We start from the raw sequence: 18,707 nt of genomic DNA on the forward strand, positions 1-18,707 counted from the left end.
CATGTCCTAGCTACTGTAAACTGTGCTGCAGTGAACATTGGAGTACATGTGTCTCTTTCAATTCTGGTTTCCTTTGGAGTGTATGCCCAGGAGTGGGGTTACTGGGTCATATGACAGTTCTCATCCCAGGTTTTTAAGGAATCTCTGCACTGTTCTCCATAGTGGCTGTACCAGTTTGCATTCCCACCAACAGTGCAAGAAGGTTCCCTTTCCTCCACACTCACTCCAGCATTTATTGTTTGTAAACTTTTTGATGATGGCCCTCTGACTGATGTGAGATGATGCCTCATTGTGGTTTTTATTTGCTTTTCTCTAATAATGAATGGTGTTGAGCATCTTTTAATGTTTTTCATCTAAATGTCTTCTTTGGAGAAATGTTTAGGTATTTTGCCCATTTTTTGATTGGGCGGTTTGTTTTTTCTGGTATTGAGCTGCATGGGCTGCTTACATATTTTGGAGATTAATTCTTGTCTGTTGTTTTATTTGCTGTTGTTTTCTCCCATTCTCAGGGCTGTCTTTTCACCTTGCTTATAGTTTCCTTGTTGTAAAAAAGCTTTTACATTTAATTAGGTCCCATTTGTTTATTTCTATTTTTATTTCCATTACTTTGGGAGGTGAGTCATAGAGGATCTTGCTGTGATTTATATCAGAGAATGTTTTACCTATGTTTTCCTCTAAGAGTTTTATAGTATCTGGTCTTACATTTAGATCTTTAATTCATTTTAAGTTTATTTTTATATATGATGTTAAAAAGTGTTCTAGTTTCACTCTTTTACAGGTAGTTGACCAGTTTCCTCAGAACCACTTGTTGAAGAGACTGTCTTTTCTCCACTGTATATTTTTGCCTCCTTTGTCAAAGATAAGGTGTCCATAGGTGCATGGATTTATTTATGGACTTTCTATTTTGTTCCATTGATCTATATTTCTATCTTTGCACCAGTACCATGCTACCTTGATGACTGCAGTTTTGAAGTATAGTCTGAAGTCAAGAAGGTTGATTCCCAACTTCTTTGCTTTTGTCTTGGTTCTTTACTCCCTGCTTAAATGTCATTCTTGAGTCCTTTTCTGACCATCCTGTATGAAATAATACTCTGGCTCCTCTATTTCCTATAAACTGTATGCTCCTTAATTTTTCTACATAGAATGTATCATCTTACTACTTATTTGCTTAATTATTTGATCTCTACCTCATTAGAATGCTTTTAAAGAATTGTGTCTGATCTGTTCAATGCTATATCTGCCCTAGTAAAGTAGTGTCTGGTATATACTAGGCAGCCAGTTAATATCTATTGAATGAATGAATGGCAGAATATTAATCTCTGGCATAAAGGCAATCAGACTACTTTTCTAAAGATGCTGAACTTTTACATAGTTCACACTCTACCCCAAGAAGAGTATTATGAATGATATTTATATGATGAAATCTGTTAGGGCTTTATTTTTTTCCCCACTTCAAACTCTATCATGAGGCAAAAATAGGGATTCTCTAGCTTAAATAAAGGTAAAATCTGCAAAAATATCCTACATAAGTGTTTCTATAAGCAGATAGTAGTAGTGGAAGGAATTAAAAGTCTGTTTGTAATATAATTCAAAAAGATACATACACCCTTATGTTTATAGAAGCAATATTTACAGTAGCCAGGACATGGAAGCAACCTAAATGTCCATCAACATATGAATGGATAAAGATGTAGTATATTTATATAGGGGAATATTACTTGGCCATAAAATAGAAGGACACATGCCATTTGAAGCTAAATGAATGGACATTGAGATTATCATACTAACTGAAGTAATTCAGAAAAAGAAAGAAATATACCAGAGTATAACTTATATGTGACACAAATATGACACAAGTGATCTTATCTGTGAAACAGAAACAGACCCACAGACATGGATAAAAGATTTGTGGTCACCAAAGTGAGGGCCATGGTGGGAAAAAATTGGGTTGTGAGTTTGGATCTAACAGGTGCAAACTATTATATATAGAGTACATAAACAACAATATTATATAGCAGTGGGAAGTATTTTAATTATGTAATAAATCATAATGTGAAGGAAGAAAAGTATGGGCAAAATCTATGAATGAAGAGGTTTTTGAGAGTGTGTGAGTGCAAATGTATTAGGTATAAGGAAACTATCAAAAAAGAAATGTAAAGATGTGAGCTCATATGATCAGAAAAATTTTAGAAGTCAAACCGTTTAAAAAAACAAACAATTTCTTTTGTACTTGAAAACATGAAAGCCTGAGAGAACTAAGATTTTCTGTCACTGGATCTTCCTTTGAAAGGCATATCTGCTTTGAACAAGATATACCTTCAATGCATTTACTAGCAATTTTAAAGAAAAACTAACTTTGCATGATAAAAAAATACATGGCAATAAAAGTTTGATTTTATGCTGTGTTTCTTGATACAAGACATAATGCCAGGAAAAAGAATTATGGTGGTTGGTGCTGGAGTCAGTGGATTAGGTGCCATTAAGATCTGTCTGGAGGAGGGACTGGAACCCTTCTGTTTTGAAGAAAGCAATGACATTGGAGGACTGTGGAGATATGAGGTAAGTTTGAATATGCTTATACTTCTATATGTGTAATGACATTTTTTCATATCTGGGAAATAAGAATGCAAGGACTACAGCACTAAATTATCCTTCAACTACAGCTCCTTGGAAGAAAAGCTATGACCAAGGTAGACAGCATATTAAAAAGCAGAGGCATTACTTTGCCAACAAAGATCCTTATAGTCAAAGCTATGATTTTTCCAGTAGTCATGTGCAGATGTGTGTTGGACCATAAGGAAGGCTGAGCACCAAAGAATTGATGTTTTGAACTGTGGTGTTGGAGAAGGCTCTTGAGAGTCCTTTGGACAGCAAGAAGATCAATCCAGTCAATCCTAAAGGAAATCAGTCCTGAATATTCATTGGAAGGACTGATGCTGAAGCTGAAACTCCACTAGGTTGGCCACCTGATGCAAAGAGCTGACTCTTTAGAAAAGACCCTGATGCTGGGAAAGATTGAAGGCAGGAGGAGAAAGGGACGACAGATGATGAGATGGTTGGATGGCATCACCGACTCAATGGACATGAGTTTGAGCAAGCTCCAGGAGACAGCGAGGGATAGGGAAGCCTAGTGTGCTGCAGTCTACGGCATCACAAAGAGTCAGACATGACTGAGTGATTGAACAACAAAATACCTGTGATTTGACTCCCATTCCTTTCTTCTGCACAAGGATGTGGTTCAATCAATCTCGTTTGCTTTCAGACTCTAGATCCTTGAAGAAGACTTGTGTGCTTGGTCTTCCTTCATCTCCACCATCACTACATGATAGACATCCTGGCACTTCCCCAAAACTGCTCTCACCACTCTTACCAATAAAATTGACAAACTGAATGGATTTTCTGTCCAGAATTGTATCGCTTTCTCAAGGGGATCCAATGATGTTAAAAATCAGCTCCTTTTTAAAACACTTGTCTCTAGCTTCTGTGATTTCACTCTGCTGTCTTTCTGATTTTCCTTCTCAGTTTTTTTCATGTTGCTGATTATAGCTCCCTTCTTACTCTTCTGTATTTTTTTAACTTTTTATGTGTTCTTTAGGATACCTTCCTAGCCCTCTGTGGCTTCAGTTATCACATATATGTTAATACATGAACTTTAGATTTTTATCTTGAGCCCAAGAGTATGTGCGTACAGTCAGGGCAACTAACACCAACTCTAATATTTTAGGACAAAGCTGAAATCTCAAGAGCTGAGCATAGTGATAGTATTTGGCCTGCATCATAGGTATATTCCCTGGTGGTTCAGATGGTAAAGAATCTGTCTGCAATGAGGGAAGCATGGGTTCAATATCTGGGTTGGGGAGATCCCCTGGAGAAGGAAATGGCAACCCACTCCAGTATTCTTGCCTGGAAAAATCTCATTAACGGAGGAGTCTGATGGGCTGAAGTCCACGGGATTGCAAAGAGTTGAACACAACTGAGTGACTAATACTAGCCACTAGATAGGCATATTAAAGGGCTCTTCTTCAACTTATAGTTATACCCTTGGACCACATGGTCTTCAATGTTACCATGAAGGGAAAAGAAGGTAGGTCAAAAGATACCAACTGTTAGTTGGCTAGGTATAGCCTAGATGTGGTACTGGCTGCTTGTCTTTGCTAACCTCTGGACATTTCACCAATACCTCATGGCTTTTTGGGTTTCTCATTACCTATGTTACCAATTCTCTGCATTACATTCCCTGTTTCAAGTATCGAGAGAGGAGCTCCCATATTCCTGGATGGACCATGTCTGATACAGATACATCTCAAGAAAATCTCCAATCTCCCAGTCTGGTGTCCTTTTCACCCTGCACATGCAATTTCTATAAGTCCTATAACAAAGCATGCATTGATAATTGCTTTCCCTTGCAAGGTTTTCCTAACATTTTATGTGTATTCTTTGGTCTCCACAATAACTCTGTGACATAGACAAGTACCTATTTACAAGTGAAGAAATAGATTCAGAGAAATGACTTAATGTCAATTTCCTTGCTGGAGCTATGCAATGATACATCTCAAGGACTATGACAGAATGCCCCCAAATACCACAATATGTCATCTGATTTCACTAACTGATGCCCATATAAAGCTTTCACTTCACCAGCCTGGTCATATTTACAGAGATTGTCCTTATCAAAAGGGATAATTTTGTGTATGAATGTTTTAATATTGTGTAATTCCTTAATATAACAATGCTCTTCATTTTGAAGAAGACTCATAGTTTGATCTGTTGTTAAAGTTGATATACTTTAGCAGGTGTCCTTTGTTTTCTTGGTAGGAGAAGACTGAAAGAGGCAGGCCAAGTGTCTATAAGTCTGTCATCAGCAACACTTCAAAGGAGATGATGGCCTACAGTGATTACCCTTTCCCTGACCACTTTCCCAACTACTTGCATAATTCCAAAATCATGGAGTATCTCCATATGTATGTCAAACACTTTCACCATTTGAAGCACATCCGGTTTCTGGTAAGTGGGACAGAGAGCACTCAACATACAAGGAAGTCTCTTGTTAGAACCCAAAGCTAGGCCAGAGCCGTGGGCTTTACATACATCTCCATGGAAGTTATACATCTCCATGGAAGTCTCCTTCAGGAGAAAATATGGGAGACTGACTGAAATGCCAAACTGTACACCTGGTGTGGGATCACCTCTAGCTACCTTGAGGACTGTAGTCTGAACAAATTGAGCTAATCTCACCTTTAAAATGCCTTGTTCGGGAGACCAGTTATACTTGAGCACTTTAATGAAAGCCCAGATGAGAGTACCTGCAGTCAACTTTATTCATTGAGGTCAAGAGTTCTTGAGGGCATCAGGGAAGAGTGGTCATGAGTCTTTTTGTCTTATTCCCAGTCGAAGGTGTGCAGCGTGAGGAAGCACTCTGATTTCTCTTTCACGGGACAGTGGGATGTTGTGGTGCAGGCTGAAGGAAAACAGGAATCCTATGTCTTTGATGGGATTATGGTGTGTAGTGGCCTTTTTACCAATCCCTTCATGCCACTTCAGAAATTTCCAGGTATGTGCTATTGAATTCTAAGGCACTGGTGTTGTGAGATACTATCACTGTAGCTATTGTTATTTTTGGAGAGAGTTTATAATTCTGAAAGTCACCTTCGTTTCATAATAAATATTACATTTTCTGATTATAAAGTAATGCAAGTTCTTTCAAGTTAATCGAAATAATACAGTTATAAAATTGAAAATAAAAAGTACTAAAATATACTATCACCACCAGTTCTGGGCTATTTAAGAGGAAGGTGCTACATTTTAATAGTGTGAAGTAATTAGTAAGAGCAAAGATACAGAAATATATTAAGATTTTGCTTTATTTCTGAATATGTATATATATATATACCATGTGTATATATATGCATACATGGTATTCTCCAGGCAAGAAACTGGAGTGGGTTGTCATGCACTCCTCCAAGGATCTTTCCAACCCAGGGATCGAACCTGCTTCTCCTGTAGCTCCTGCATTGCAGGCAGATTCTCTACCATTGACCCACCAGGGAAGCCACATATATATACATATATGTATCGATAAACATAACATAACAAGATGACTACAAATAGCTAAGTGCTAGTGTGTCACTACATATATCTTACAAGATACTGCAGTGCTACTTACTATTTGGAAGCTTAAGCACTCTGAATATAAGGAATCATGCAGCAATGATTTACCTGCACAAGAGCTCCTTACCTCTAGAAGCAGAATGTGTATACTGTTTGCTCGAAGAGGGCTGAATCTGAGACTCCTTTGGGCTTCTCAGGAGATGCTGAACTCCCCCACTTTCCATTCTTATGTCTGTTTCCAAGTGCACAAGAAGAAAGAGAAAGATAAAATTGGTCAAAAGTGGTCTGTTAGTTATTAGCTTATTAGAGATTTAAACATTCCTGTACTGATTCAATCAGTATTCATTCAAGAAATATCTACTGAGCATCACTTTTGTGGCAGAGGCTCAGCAGAGAATTAAACAGATCAAAATTTTTGTCCCCTTGGAGCATACATGGTAGTAGATGGAGGGAGATACAAAAAAGGATAAATATGTGGAAGGTAATAACTATGAAGAGAAACAATTAACAGGAAGGGCAAAGGGTTGGTGGTTGGGGAGATGGGCTTGTCATGCAAGACTAGTTGAAGTGGTCAGGTAAGGCTTCAGAGAGAAAAGAGCACTGGAATAAATACCCCAAGGCATTGAGGAAGTGATGCAAATAACTGAGGAATGCAGATTGTATAAAAGGAAGAAAACAGTGCAAAGAACTTGAGGTAGGTGTGTAACAGACAGGTCCATGTGGTGAGAGCAGAAGAAAGAGTACAGGGAGATGACGTCAGAGAGTGAATGCTGCACCAGACCAATAAGAATTAAAAAGGCCATTGTCTGGACCATGGCTCTGACTTTAACTGAAGTGGGATCCACTGGGCGGTTTTCAGCAGAGCAGTGTCCCCTTGGAGCATGCTCCAATCACATTGGCTGTTGTGTTGAGAACAGCTGGGGAAGGAGCTGGGAAAGCAGAAACAGGCAGGCCAGGGAGGAGGTTCTTGATAATTCAGTTGAAAAATGATGGTGATTTTGACCAGGATAGTGGCAGTGGAGATGATGCTGTGAAAGTGCTGCACTCAATATGCCAGCACATTTGGAAAACTCAGCAGTGGCCACAGGACTGGAAAAGGTCAGTTTTCATTCCAATCCCAAAGAAAGGCAATGCCAAAGAATGCTCAAACTACCGCACAGTTGTACTCATCTCACATACCAGTAAAGTAATGCTCAAAATTCTCCAAGCCAGGCTTCAGCAATATGTGAACCGTGAACTTCCTGATGTTCAAGCTGGTTTTAGAAAAGGCAGAGGAACCAGAGATCAAATTGCCAACATCCGCTGGATCATGGAAAAAGCAAGAGAGTTCCAGAAAAACATCTATTTCTGCTTTATTGACTATGCCAAAGCCTTTGACTGTGTGGATCACAATCAACTGTGGAAAATTCTGAAAGAGATGGGAATACCAGACCACCTGATCTGTCTCTTGAGAAATTTGTATGCAGGTCAGGAAGCAACAGTTAGAACTGGACATGGAACAACAGACTGGTTCCAAATAGGAAAAGGAGTTCGTCAAGGCTGTATATTGTCACTCTGCTTATTTAACTTCTATGCAGAGTACATCATGAGAAACGCTGGACTGGAAGAAACACAAGCTGGAATCAAGATTGCCAGGAGAAATATCAATAACCTCAGATATGCAGATGACACCACCCTTATGGCAGAAAGTGAAGAGGAACTAAAAAGCCTCTTGATAAAAGTGAAAGAGGAGAGTGAAAAAGTTGGCTTAAAGCTCAACATTCAGAAAACAAAGATCATGGCATCTGGTCCCATCATTTTATGAGAAATAGATGGGGAAACAGTGGAAACAGTCACTGCAGATGAAACAGTCACTGCAGTCACTTCAGCCATGAAATTTAAAGATGCTTACTCCTTGGAAGGAAAGTTATGATCAACCTAGATAGCATATTCAAAAGCAGAGACATTACTCTGCCAACAAAGGTTCGTCTAGTCAAGGCTATGGTTTTTCCTGTGGTCATGTATCGATGTGAGAGTTGGACTGTGAAGAAGGCTGAGCGCCAAAGAATTGATGCTTTTAAACTGTGGTGTTGGAGAAGACTCTTGAGAGTCCCTTGGACTGCAAGGAAATCTGGACAGTCCATTCTGAAGGAGATCAGCCCTGGGATTCCTTTGGAAGGAATGATGCTAAAGCTGAAACTCCAGTACTTTGGCCACCTCATGTGAAGAGCTGACTCATTGGGAAAGACTCTGATGCTGGGAGGGATTAGGGGGCAAGAGGAGAAGGGGACGACAGAGGATGAGATGGCTGGATGGCATCACCGACTCGATGGACGTGAGTTTGAGTGAACTCCGGGAGTTGGTGATGGACAGGGAGGCCTGGCGTGCTGCAATTCATGGGGTCGCAAAAGAGTCGGACACGACTGAGCGACTGATCTGATCTGATCTGAGTGGCAGTGGAGACATAACGTGGTGCTTGGATCTTAAATATAGTTTGAAGTTCAGTTCAGTTCAATTGCTCAGTCATGTCCAACTCCTTGGGATCCCATGGACTGCAGCATGCCAGGCTTCCCTGTTTATCACCAACTCCTGGAGCTTGCTCAAACTCATGTCCACCAAGTTGGTGATGCCATCCAACCATCTCATCCTCTATTGTCCCCTTCTCCTCCTGCCCTCAATCTTTCCCACCATCAGGGTCTTCTCCAGTGGGTCAGTTCTTCTCATCACGTTGCCAGCGTATTGGAGCTTCAGCTTCAGCATCAGTCCCTCCAATGAATATTCAGGACTGATTTCCTTTAGGACTGACTGCTTTGATTTCCTTTCAGTCCAAGGGACTCTCAAGAGTCTTCTCCAACACCACCGTTCAAAAGCATTAATTCTTCGGTGCTCAGCTTTCTTTTTTTTTTTGTCTGAAGAATATATTTTATTTATTTTTATTTTTTATTTTTAAACTTTATGATCCAACTCTAACATCTATACATGACTACTGGAAAAACCATAGCTCTGACTAGATGGACTTTTGTTGGCAAAATAATGTCTCTGTTTTTTAATATGCTATGTTGGTCATAGCTCGTCTTCCAAGGGGCAAAGGTCTTTTAATTTCATGGATGCAGTCACCAACTGCAGTGATGTTGCAGCCCAAGAAAATAAAGTCTGTCACTGTTTCCACTGTTTCCCCATCATTTTGCCATGAAGCAATGGGACCAGATGCCATGATGTTAGTTTTTTGAATGTTGAGTTTTAAGCCAACTTTTTCACTCTCCTCATTCACTTTCATCAAGAGTCTCTTTAGTTCTTTGCTTTCTGCCTTAAGGGTGATGTCATCTGTGTATCTGAGGTTATTGATATTTCTCCCAGGAATCTTGATTCCAGCTTGTGCTTCATCCAGCTTAGCATTTCGCATGATGTACACTGCATAGAAGTTAAATAAGCAGGGTGACAACATGCAGCCTTGATGTACTCCTTTCTGAATTTGGAACCAGTCCACTGTTCCATGTCCGGTTCTAACCGATGCTTCTTGACTTGCATACATATTTCTCAGGATTTGGGTAAGGTGATCTGGTACTCCCATCTTTTTAAGAATTTTCTGCAGTTTGTTGTGGTCCATGCAGTCAAAGGCTTTGGTGTAGTCAAGAAAGCAGTAGATGTTTTCCTGGAACTCTCACCCTTTTTTGATGATCCAATGGATGTTGGCAATTTGATCTTTGGTTCTTCTGCCTTTTCTAAATCCAGCTCGAACATATGCAAGTTCTCAGTTCATGTACTGTTGAAGTCTCTCTTGGAGAATTTTGAGCATTACTTTGCTAGCATGTGAAATGATTGCAATTGTGCAGTATTTGAACATTCTTTGGCATTGCCTTTCTTTGGGATTGGAATGAAAACTGACCTTTTCCAGTCCTGTGGCCACTGCTGAGTTTTCCAAATTTGCTGGCATATTGAGTGCAGCACTTTAATAGCATCATCTTTCAGGATTTCAAGTAGCTCAGCTGGGATCCATCACCTTCACTAGCTTTGTTCATAGTGATGCTTTCTAAGGCCCACTTGACTTCACATTCCAGGATGTCTGGCTCTAGGTGAGTGATCTCCCTCTCATGGTTATCTGGGTCATGAAGATCATTTTTGTATTGCTCTTTTTGTATTCTTTCCACCTCTTCTTAATATCTTCTGCTTCTGTTTGGCCCATACAATTTCTGTCCTTTATTTTGCCCATATTTTCATGAAAAGTTCCCTTGGTATCGCTAATTTTCTTGAAGAGATCTCTAGTCTTTCTCATTCTATTGTTTTCCTCTATTTCTTTGCATTGATCACTGAAGAAGGCTTTCTTACCTCTCCTTGCTACCCTTTGGAACTCTGCATTCATATGGATATATCTTTCCTTTTCTCCTTTGCCTTTAACTTCTCTTCTTTCCTAAGCTATTTGTAAGGCCTTCACAGACAACCATTTTGCCTTTTTGCTTTTCTTTTTCTTAGGGATGGTCTTGATCACTGCTTCCTGTACAATTCACAAACCTCTGTCCATAGTTCTTCAGGCACTCTGTCTATCAGATTTAATCCCTTGAATCTATTTGTCACTTCCACTGTATATATTGTAAAGGATTTGATTTAGGTCATACCTGAATGGTCTAGTGATTTACTGACTTTCTTCAGTGTAAATCTGAATTTGGCAATAAGGACTTCATGATCTGAGCCACAGTCAGCTCTCATCTTGTTTTTGCTGACTGTAGAGAGCTTCTCCATCTTCGGATGCAAAGAATATAATCAATCTGATTTTGGTATTGACCATCTGGTGATGTCCATGTGTAGAGTCATCTCTAGTGTTGTTGGAAGAAGGTGTTTGCTATAACCAGTGCATCCTCTTGGCAAAATTCTGTTAACCTTTGCCCTGCTTCATTTTGTACTCCAAGGCCAAATTTGCCTATTACTCCATGTATCTCTTCTACTTTCTAGTAGCAGTTGGAAAAAAAGAATTTGCTGATGGATCGGTTATGAGGTGTGATTTTTAAAAAGGTGATATGTTATAAAAGGATAAAAAAGGATAATTTTATTGTCCAAAGCAATGGAGTTGCCATTTCCTGAGAGAGAAGAGGTCTTGGGAAAGCTAATTCTGCCTGTTTGAGGGGCAAAGGTTGAGCAGGTGACAGGGTCTTAGAGATGATTATTGAAAATGGAAGAGGATGGGATAAGATTTAATACATTCATTATTATTACTTTTTTTTTACTTTACAATATTGTATTGGTTTTGATTTAATACATTCAAAGATAAACATTAGACTTATTTTTCAAGTGCTATGTTTTAGGAGTGTTTAAAAGGATACTCATACCATTCCTGTGAGATAGGTGAAACAATTTCTATTTTACACATTACAAATACATCTAGTAGTGAAAAAGTTATGAAGTATGCCCAGGTTTGTTTGATCTCAAGGTCTACTCCCATATTGAGCCAGAGGGCAAAGTGTTCATTTTGGAACAGAATAGAAATATTTTATCTTGGGGAAAGGAGACAGAGGAAGGATAGATGAAAACACAGGAACTTTTAGATGTTGAGGAACTCATCTCAGGTTTTTATTGTTTCATAAAAAATGAGAAGAAAATGTTATCTTCAGGTTGTGAGGGGCATTTTAGTAGGACCAGGAGGAGAGGGAATAATTGGAACAGTTGTAGTCAGAAATTGAAAGGAAAAGTGAAATTAGCAATGATTGAGCTCAGGAATTCACTAGGTGATGATCAAAGAATTGCTTCCAAGGGAAAGCTGAGGTTTTGGAGCACATTCACCAGATAAAGGAAAAAGAACAAGGAATGATCCACAATTAGGATGGAACAGGGCTGTCCAGTGTCACAGGAGAAGCAGTGAAGCCTATAAGTGCAGGCCTCAATGTTGTCTGAAAGATGAAATGGTACAAAATCGACCAGATATTATGGTTTGGCCACATGAGGTTTTTGCTTAAGTCAGAGCATATTTTTTAAACAAGAATAATGTTTTTATATCCTTTCAGCCCCAGAATCACTGAGCATTTGTCCCCAGTAGAGAGCAAAGTGAATAGTGCTAGTGTTGGTAGAAAGGGTGTACTGGGCCTAGGAAGAGATGGAAAACAAGGTAGACAGGGATGAAGCTTGGGTTAAGGAAGCAAGACAGGAACCTGGATCAGAGCAGTATTTATAATAATGAAGATGATGGATAAAGAAGATGTATTACTTATATAGGAGTCAAGCTCTTTTTGAAGACTTGGCAGGATATAGATAAGTTAAAAAGAGACAGAAGTAAAATATCTGACTTTTTAAGAAACCTGAGAATTTGTTGGAATATAAAATTTTTGTTCCAGAACAGAACTGTAGGAGAATTAATTCTGTCTGATAATGTAGGACAAGCACAGTTCACAGATCAGGAATAGTAGACCAGAAAATGAGAGATTTAAATTAGAAAGCCTTTGAGTTTAGCAATAAGCTTTAGAATATGCCAGCAGTTTAAAAGATAAAATAACAGTCAATGCTTGATTGTGTTCTTGCCCACAGGAATCATGCGTTTCAAAGGTCAATATATTCACAGTTGGGAATACAAGAGTCCAGAGAAATTTCAGGGCAAGAAAATCATTGTGATTGGCATTGGAAATTCTGCAATTGATTTGGCGATTGAGCTCAGTCATGTAGCTGCACAGGTTTGGTGCCTAAATTCTCTTTCTTGAGATGCAACCTGGGCCCTAACTTCTGAGATATGAGAATTGCACAAAATATGTGTAGTGTGTACTCATACGCTGTTTCAATACTGATTGTTAATTACCTTCTCACACCTATTTCCTCAATAGTGAATGAGTGATAGTTGCTCAGTCATGCCTGATTCTGCAACCCCATGGACTATAGCCTGTCATGCTCCTCTGTTCATGGAATTCTTCAGGCAAGATTACTGGAGTGGGTTGCCATTTCCTTCTCCAATTTCCTCAATAGGCATCTTGATAATCTATTCCAAAAAAGAAAAATGGAGAATGAAATACAAATAAATAGTTTAAACCTCAAAGACTTTCAAATTGTTTATTTTTACCAGAGTCTGAAGATTTTTCCAGTTCAGTCAAGAACTACAAAAAAAAAAAAAAAAAGCTTATTACATAACCATTTTTTAAATCCCTTTATTTTTCATCGACATGACACTTGACACCATCTTCCAACTCCAATTCCTTCAATAGGGATACAAATTAGCTAAGTGTTGTAGTTACTACAACACAGTAATTAGCAGCTGGATGGGATCTTTTGTGTCAACTGTTGATATCTATCTAGCCTTTTTGCATCATTATGTGTTTTTGCAATTTAAGACATTGCAGGCATCAAATACTCCTTTGGGAAAGGTTCAAAAAGAACAGTGGGTTGACCCAGAAGAAGGCTTGGGGCTATAAGCAACAAGTCAGATGTGTCTGTATGTGGGAGTGTATGTAACTATGTGTTGGTCTTCCTGCTTATGAGAACAGAAGAACTCTTCAAGATAAAAGACAGTAGAGTTTTTATCCATTTCTTCTCATGAGCCAAATGAGTAATATCTGAAGAACTGAGAAATTAGCCTATGAAAGTGAACTCTCATATCTATTGTGTTTACTTGCATTCTCTCCTAGGTGTTTCTCAGCACAAGAAGTGGTGCATGGATTTGGAACCGGGTCTGGGATTCTGGGATGCCCATGGACACTGTTCTCTTTACTCGTTTTAATTCTCTTGTCAAAAAAATTTTCCCTGAATTCTTAATCAACAGATGGGCAGAGAATAAATTAAATTCTCGCTTTAACCATGACATTTATGGTTTGCTACCTCAACACAGGTATGTTCTAGGATTTTTAAAAAGTAATTTTGCCGCTGCCTTTTGGAATCAGTGGGTCAAACTTGGAACATAAGGATGATTTAGAGTTCACGTTTTACCACCTTGAAAGTAGACTTCAGCTATCTTGCTGCTGCTGCTGCTGCTGCTAAGTCGCTTCAGTCGTGTCCGACTCTGTGCGACCCCATAGACGGCAGCCCACCAGGCTCCGCCGTCCCTGGGATTCTCTAGGCAAGAACACTGGAGTGGGTTGCCATTTCCTTCTCCAATGCATGAAAGTGGAAAGTGAAAGTGAAGTCACTCAGTCGTGTCCAACTCTTTGCGACCCCAAGGACTGCAGCCTACCAGGCTCCTCCGTCCATGGGATACTCCAGGCAAGAGTACTGGAGTGGGGTGCCATCACCTTCTCCGTCAGCTATCTTAGGAGAATGTTAATCATTGTTTCTTTTCTCATGTTTCTTTGGGCCATTCTATTCTTAAACTTAGAAGAAGGAAATTGAATTTCAGGCATGGTGGCAGCTTCACCTGTCCCCACTCTTGATGTTTTCAAACTACTGTGCACTTTTTCTTTAGGCTCTGAAACCTTAGACTGTAGAGAAGCAAATAATATACTATACCATAAAAATAAACTTCATCTTTCTGAGCCAAATTTTAAAAAAGTCAGGAATCTGGTAAGATTCCATCAACAAGATGGAAGACTTGTAATTTTACATTTTAAAAGGATCACTCAGGCTGCTGATTGGAGGAAAAATTGTGGGGAGTCAAAGGTAGAAGCAGTGTTAAACTGCTTTAAACAGTATTAAACTATTAGTTACTAACAGTGTTAAATTTAAATAATGTTAGTAAATCTTACAAAAATGCCACATAGGTTCTCAAAATAATGGAGATCAGACTATGATCTGATTTTTCTGTTCCATTTTAAGCACTTCACCCACTGCTTTAAAAAAAAAAAAATCTCTCTCATCTCCCAAAAAAATTGTTTTAAGGAAATTAGGTATCAATATATCACTGCTATAAACTTATATCACCTTTCAAAAGTTTCTCTTTGCATGTAGTAAGCACTGTATAAACATTATTGGCAGTCTGATGAATACAGAAGGTTTATTCAGTAAATAATTCAGAAGAAATATTGACCAAAAATCTTTTGTAAAATAAAAATGTATGTCTTTCATTTTTTAGCATGACTAAAAAATCATTTTAAGTATTTTCTTAGCTTACCTCCTTTCCAAAAAGACTTATATTAGTTTTCCTGCATACAAATTTTCATTCCTCAGATTTCTGAGTCATCAAGCTAGTTTCGGTGATGATCTACCCAACTACATAATTACTGGAAGAGTTCGGATGAAACCAAATGTTACAAAGTTCACAGAAACATCAGCCATCTTTGAGGATGGCACAGAAGAGGATGTTGATGTTATAATCTTTGCCACAGGATACACTTGTTCTTTCCCATTTTTGGAAAATAATTCAACAGTTCTGGATATCCAGCGTTCCATGTATAAATTTGTTTTCCCTCCTGAGCTAGAAAAACCAACGCTAGCTTTTATTGGTATCCTCCAGCCAGTAGGAGCCACTATTCCCACATCAGAACTCCAGAGCCAATGGGCTGTACGTGTATTCAAGGGTATGTCGTGACCTTTTTCATATTTACAAAAGATAACCATCCAGATAATGTGATTTCAGAGGCACTGAAAAAGTCTTCTGCTGCAAACATATCTGAAGCTCACCTTTACAGTATTTGAAATTCTGCCTCAAGATTTTTTACTTCAGTGTTTGATGGCTATGTAATCTTTAGGATTTCCATATGAAAATGAAGATTAAAAAACTACTACCTAAAGATATCAAATGACAACTTATTGGCAAATGATTCTTTAAAGCACATCAGCGAGATACACAGGATAGGAAATGAGGGCAGGAGAAGAAAGATCTCAACCTAAAGTACACATGGGAAATAACAATTATCCTACTTTTCAGTCTTTCTAGAATATTTCTGGAGTGATCCACAACTACAGGGAGCATTTTTTGGCCTATCTCTCAAGTTTAAAATATAAAAAGGACAAGAAGAGTCACAGAATTATGAACTGTGAGTTATGAAAATTATGTCAGAGTCAGAAAGTAACTGGAATAGGACCACAGCACAATTAAAAAAGCAAGAACTTTGTAATCCAGCGAGCTCTGATTAAAACCCAGTTCCTCCACATGCTGACTGCGTGGTCTTGACATATTACTTGACCTCCACAATTCCCTCACTTATAAAAATGAAATAATTAGGTGTATTGTGCAGAGCAGTGAGAATTAACAATTAAGCATTTGTCTTTTGTAAGCCTTCAATGAATGTTGATTGTATGAATCAAGATTAGCCATGGTGCTAATTTTTTTATTATTATTCTTTTTTATATCATAACTTTTAGGTTTAGAATAGATTGAAGACAGAGTCAAATCTACCTTAATGAAATGATGTCCATCACATTGCAATAATTCTGCTCATTTTTTTGTTCCTTCTTCAAAATGTTTCCCATATGTTCCTACTAGATTCTGCTTCTTGAAATGTAGGATATTATTCATTAAAGAAATGAATAATTATAGGAAAGTGTTTTACATGATTTAAGATGAAAAATCAAGAAGAAATCTCTGTCCAATGAAGACAATCAGGAGTCATTGACTCACCATTAGTAGCTATTGAAAAGCTAAGTGATAGCGTAAATGAACAAGTATAGCTCACTATTTAAAAGAGAGTCAAAAAAAGTACTCTGGTTATGGAACTACACACACACTACTTTGTGCCTTGTTACTGGATGCAACTCCCTTCAGTTCATTCTTCCTTGTGCGATTTGAGGTCTACCAGTCAAGATGTGTGGAGAAGGCAATGGCACCTCATTCCAGTACTCTTGCCTGGAAAATCCCATGGATGTAGGAGCCTGGTAGGCTGCAATCCATGAGGTCGCTAAGAGTGGGACAAGACTGAGCGACTTCACTTTCACTTTTCACTTTCATGCATTGGAGAAGGAAATGGCAACCCACTCCAGTGTTCTTGCCTGGAGAATCCCAGGGATGGGGGAGCCTGGTGGGCTGCCGTCTATGGGGTCGCACAGAGTCGGACATGACTGAAGCGACTTAGAAGCAGCAGCAGCAGTCAAGATGTGGAGTCATTAAAGACATGTTTTTGCATATGTAAGGCATGTGCACCTGATAGAACAGTGAATGTAGGGCAATCCAGAGCAACTCCTGAATCCATCTCTCCCACTCCTATGCTATCTCACGATGTTCTCCACCAAACATTACACATTTCTTCCTCAAACCACAGCTTTTCAATAAGAAAACCATTTTCACATTTGAAATTTCTTTCCTAGGATTGAACAAATTACCTTCAGTGAGTGGCATGTTGGCTGACATAAGAAAGAAGAGAACAAAACTTGAAAAACAGTAAGAAACTTGCTTCTTGATGAAAGTCAGTAGAAAGTGTTTAGGTGGAGGTGTTTGTATTTCAAGCATTCTTTATATTTTTCTCATGATGGAATCTGAGTCTATTTGCCTGGAGGAGATCTCAAATTATCAACTTTTTAATTTCCTCTTAACCATGCATAAATATCATATATGGAGGACTTATCGAATGGAATGGGTAGAGAATGGTCCAACTTGGAAACTGTAGAATTTTATTTAAAGTTTATGGAACACTTTATATAACATATAATTATAAATTTGTGTCATGCTGTAGCCTTAGAGATGTAAAGCATCTGAAAATATATGATGAAATGAAAGATTGTTTCACTCTTTCACCATGTTGAAAAGAAAAACCAATGTGAGAAATGAGATAGGAGACCATTACAGAATCCAAGTAAAATTCTTATGTTTGGTTAGGAGCTTGTGGGTTCACCAAATCTCTTTAATGGAAAATTATTCTCAACCACTAGTGTTGGGGATATAATTTATTTCTATTTAGCAAATATCTACTGAAAATCTATAATGTGGAGGTCACAGCATGTTCTCTATGAGAAATAAAAGGCTTTATTTTAAGAATCACAATTTGTTACCCAGTAACTTTGGTTTAGGAGGGTGAAGATTTGCATTTCAGTAATATTTAAAGTGAAATTAATATCACACATATATGTACAATTCTTGTAGCATATTCCATAGTGTATTCATCACCACTGATTTAACGAAACGAGACTATATCCTAATTGAGAATTAAATTCATGGGCAAAGAAAATTTAAGAAAAGACAAAAGTCTTCTGAAACCCACCTATTAATATCCAAGATCCTTGGAAGGATTTGTTGGGGAAAAAACACTGCAAGAATATTTTGTTAAAAAGCACTGAGGCCACAGTCAATGAAAAGAAGAAAACATTTTATATCTCATTTTTTGGAGAAATCATCAGCCAATGTCTAGATGTAATTGTGCTTGGAGAGATGGAGGTTCTGATAGTTTCCCCTTCTGGTTTCAGGTACCTGAATAGTCCCCGTGATGCACGCAGAGTTCAGTATGTGGATTACATGGATGAAATTGCCTCTGAAATAGCAGTGAAACCCAACCTGTTCTCACTTTTCCTGTGGGATCCAAAGCTGGCTCTGGAACTTTTCCTTGGGCCATGCACATCTTACCAATACCGCCTACAAGGGCCAGGGAAGTGGGCTGGGGCCCGGGAAGCCATTCTGACTCAGAGAGAATGGATCATTAAGCCCCTGAGGACTCGCACCCTCATATGTGCCCAGGCTCCATGCTGTGTGCCACTTTGGCTTAAAAGTATCTGTGTAGCCCTTCTCCTCTTTGTTCTCACTTTCATCATTATTAAAGGATAATCTTCCTGTGATCATTGCTATATTGTAGGTT

The 18,707-nt window shown here is 38.5% G+C and overlaps 1 protein-coding gene across 1 annotated transcript; it reads left to right on the forward strand.

Moving 5' to 3' along the window:
* The first annotated feature begins 2,424 nt into the window (after window positions 1-2,424).
* Window positions 2,425-18,676, forward strand: LOC147377092 (flavin-containing monooxygenase 5-like). The gene is made up of 8 exons (XM_086394089.1): window positions 2,425-2,559; window positions 4,816-5,004; window positions 5,389-5,551; window positions 12,598-12,740; window positions 13,683-13,882; window positions 15,154-15,503; window positions 17,230-17,302; window positions 18,322-18,676. Exons 1-8 carry the CDS (start codon window positions 2,425-2,427, stop codon window positions 18,674-18,676), a joined length of 1,608 nt encoding a protein of 535 aa, XP_086250215.1.
* The last annotated feature ends 31 nt before the right edge of the window (window positions 18,677-18,707 follow it).

The sequence above is a fragment of the Bos grunniens genome, chromosome 3 (genome assembly GCF_055505025.1).
Source record: "Bos grunniens cultivar Pamir isolate PY7600 chromosome 3, Bosgru_T2T1.0, whole genome shotgun sequence".
NCBI classification, from domain to species: domain Eukaryota; kingdom Metazoa; phylum Chordata; class Mammalia; order Artiodactyla; family Bovidae; genus Bos; species Bos grunniens.